Source organism: Terrapene carolina, unplaced genomic scaffold, assembly GCF_002925995.2.
Source record: "Terrapene carolina triunguis isolate 2854851 unplaced genomic scaffold, T_m_triunguis-2.0 Scaffold31814, whole genome shotgun sequence".
NCBI classification, from domain to species: Eukaryota; Metazoa; Chordata; order Testudines; family Emydidae; genus Terrapene; species Terrapene triunguis.
Genome location: NW_020696165.1, coordinates 3,447 through 6,818, shown reverse-complemented (window position 1 = coordinate 6,818; position 3,372 = coordinate 3,447). Strand labels below are relative to the sequence as shown.

Below are 3,372 nucleotides of genomic sequence, written 5' to 3'. Positions count from 1 at the left end.
ACCCGGTATGGCCGTTCTTATGTTCATAAGAACGGCCATACTGGGTCAGACCAAAGGTCCATCTAGCCCAGTATCCCGTCTTCCAACAGTGGTCAATGCCAGGCTCCCCAGAGGGAATGAACAGAGCAGACAATCACCAAGTGATCCATTCCCTGCTGCCCACTCCCAGCCTCTGGCAAACAGAGGCTAAGAACACCATCCCTGCTCATCCTGGCTAATAGCCATTGGTGGACCTATCCTCCATGGATTTATCTAGGCTTCAATGGGCAGAATCCTATTGATTTTGGTGAAAATCGGAAGGGGGAAAAATCTGAAAGGGGGGGGGGAATGTGTGTAGCCCCTGGCATCTGATTGTAGACCTAGCAGCTTCAAGCACCTCTGTAACTGTGTACAAATCAAAGAACTACTTGATGGCTGCCATTAATGCTTTCTATTATAACAACCCCCCTCCCATCTCAGCTCTGCCCATCTTCCCAATACAGTTTTAAAATGCTGACGAGAGAGAGAGAGAAGTAAAATCAGAACAGCGGCATGGGGGCACATGCAGCCCCTGAGATGACAGCTCCTGGTATGAAGGAGGGGGATTGCAGGGAGTTTCTGAAATAGGAAATGGGATGGTGGCACATAGGGATTCTGTGTGGAGGGTGGAGGAATGCAAGAAGCTCCTGGTGTGGGTAATGTGCTTGGCCTACAGAAGTAACAAGTGTGCAACTCTCTAGCATGCTTAAGCTTTAAAAGTAATGTTGGTACATTAAATTACAACATTTCTTATAGCTCACTGGTTCCATAAGAGAAGAGAACAGGCCTATTGGCAAACTCAGTTTAAATACCTTCTGTTTCTTTATGCATAGGCACCATTTTTTAGACACATTCACACCATAAGGCCATTAGAAGCTATGATTAGTTTATAGTACATTAGTTCTCTCACCCTTGCAATTCAGCCCTTCTCAAAGGCTTACTTTTGCCTAGGGATCTAAAAATAATTCAAATGTGTCTATGTTAAGGTGAGGACTTCAGGATGATAGTCCAATTATGCTCTGTCGTCTCCTCCAGTATCATTCCATCAATGAGTCTGCAAGGGCTGCTGCGATGTGTAAGCAGCATAGATTGTACTAAATACATCCCCCATCTGCAGGTTCTTCTGATGGGTGGTCAAGTGATCCAAGAACACAACAAGCCTTTCTGACATTTCACTGTGTTGATCTACTACTAGGTCAGCATTTTTTCTGTTTATTGAATAAATGGAAGGCCCAGGGAACTGATAATAGGGTATCAAGCCCTCAGCCTAGGTCACTGATCCAATCTGTGGCAGAAGCTAGAAGTGACCTAAAGTGGCATCTTAGGTGGTCTATGTGAAATAAGGTTGGTGGCCTTAGTTCAATTCCTAATAGAGAGATTTCCCATCATAAAACCTATTGGCATCACCAGTGTTGATAGTCTTATTAGACAGCCCTAGGAATGAACAAGCATGGAATTGAACCACTCTTTCACCTCTTAAGTATTTACGTTGATCCACTGAGGGACTTTGGAATGGGAAACCTGCATTGAAAACTCCATGCTAAACACATTTGTGAATCTATGGAAGACTAATGTCCAAGGTTATCAACCTAACCTCTTTCATGAGTTGCTGGACATTCACTGAAGAACCATAAAACAGCATTAATATAATAACTTACGCCTGAGGAGATGCACAAATGGTTTCATAAACCTCACTACATATTCAAGTTCAGGCTTGTGAACTCTGCCCAGCTGAATCAAATGATGTTCCAGAGGAATACTAGCCATCTCTTCCAATTCCATGTCGTTATATACATGTCCTAATGAAATTACAAACAGAGCATATCCTTGGCACTTGGCTCTCAGAGATGCCTCCTTTAATATGTCTTTGTCCCACTGACTTGTTTCTCCAGCAGATATAACAATGATAGCCTTGTGTTGTCTGGAGTGGGGTGCAGTTAAGAAAACATTATCAATTGTCCACTGTATGGCATGGCCAAGAGCAGCTGTTCCATTCAGCTGTCGAACAGATTCTTGGATATGTCTTTTCATTGACTGTCTCTTCTTGAAGGTGACAAAGTCAAATTCTTTCTTTACAGGGTTCCGCCCCATTCGGGGTTTGAAACCTGGTGGAGCATGGCTCACCACAGCCACCCTATCACCTGTGGAAGAAGTCTCTGGCTCAGAGGAAATATCCAAGTTATCAAGTACTCTGCTCAAGAAGTTTTTCACGTTCTCAAATTCGGCACCACTCATTTTCTGTGAACTATCCAAAATGAAAGCAGCATCCACATATGCCGGTAGTGATCGGGATCTGCGGTGTTCACAAAACTCATCTGGTTTACATTTGTCTGCAAATAAACAGAAAATTAGTTTGTACTTCTCTTTTTAAGAAACTGAAAGTGTGACAAGAGAAACGGCGTCTGAGGTCTCAGTTCCGGAGAGGATTAAAGAGCCTAAACAAAGTATTAACAACAATCTTCTACATCTGTGAAAGTTATGTATAATTAAAATCAGAAAGCTAAGGGACTGATCCTGTGAAATAATCTGCTCCTCCCAAGATTAGCCCTTATTACTAGGGCTGTTGATTAATCACAGTTAACGCACGCTATTAATCAGTTTTAATTGCACTGTTAAACAATAGAATATCAATTGAAATGTATTAAATATTGTGGATATTTTTCTACATTTTCATATATATTGTATTGTGTTATAATTGAAATCAGTGTATATTATTTTTATTACAGATATTTGCACTGTAAAAATGATAAATGAAATAGTATTTTTCAGTTTAGCTCATTCAAGTACTGTAGTGCAATCTCTTTGTTATGAAAGTGCAACTTACAAATGTAAATTTTTTTTGTTACATAACTGCACTCAAAAACAATGTAAAACTTTAGAGCCTACAGGTCCACTCAGTCCTACTTCTTGTTCAGCCAGTCGCTAAGACAAACAAGTTTGTTTACTTTTACGGGAGATAATGCTGCCAGCTTTTTATTTACAATGTCACCTGAAAATGAGAACAGGTGTTCACATGGCACTGTTGTAGCTGGCATTGCAAGGTATTTACATGCCAGATATGCTCAACATTCGTATGCACCTTCATGCTTTGGCCACCATTCCAGAGGACATGCTTCCATTCCGATGACGCTCGTTAAAAAACAACAACAACAATCTGTTAATTAAATTTGTGACCAGGGCCGACTCCAGGCACCAGCTTGCCAAGCAGGTGCTTGGGGCGGCCACTCCAGAGAGGGGCGGCAGGTCCAATTATTCGGCGGCAATTCGGCGGACGGTCCCTTACTCCCACTTGGAGCGAAGGACCTTCCGCCAAATTGCCGCTGCAGATCGCGAATTTTTTTTTTTTTTTTTTTT

The 3,372-nt window shown here is 41.9% G+C and overlaps 1 protein-coding gene across 1 annotated transcript; it reads right to left on the bottom strand.

Moving 5' to 3' along the window:
• Positions 1-1,676: 1,676 nt before the first annotated feature.
• On the bottom strand, positions 1,677-2,348 carry LOC113409275 (collagen alpha-6(VI) chain-like; the record flags this gene model as incomplete). The annotated part of the gene is made up of 1 exon (XM_029914137.1): positions 1,677-2,348. A coding segment is annotated over one exon (672 nt), but the record flags the coding sequence as incomplete, so codon positions are not given.
• Positions 2,349-3,372: the final 1,024 nt, after the last annotated feature.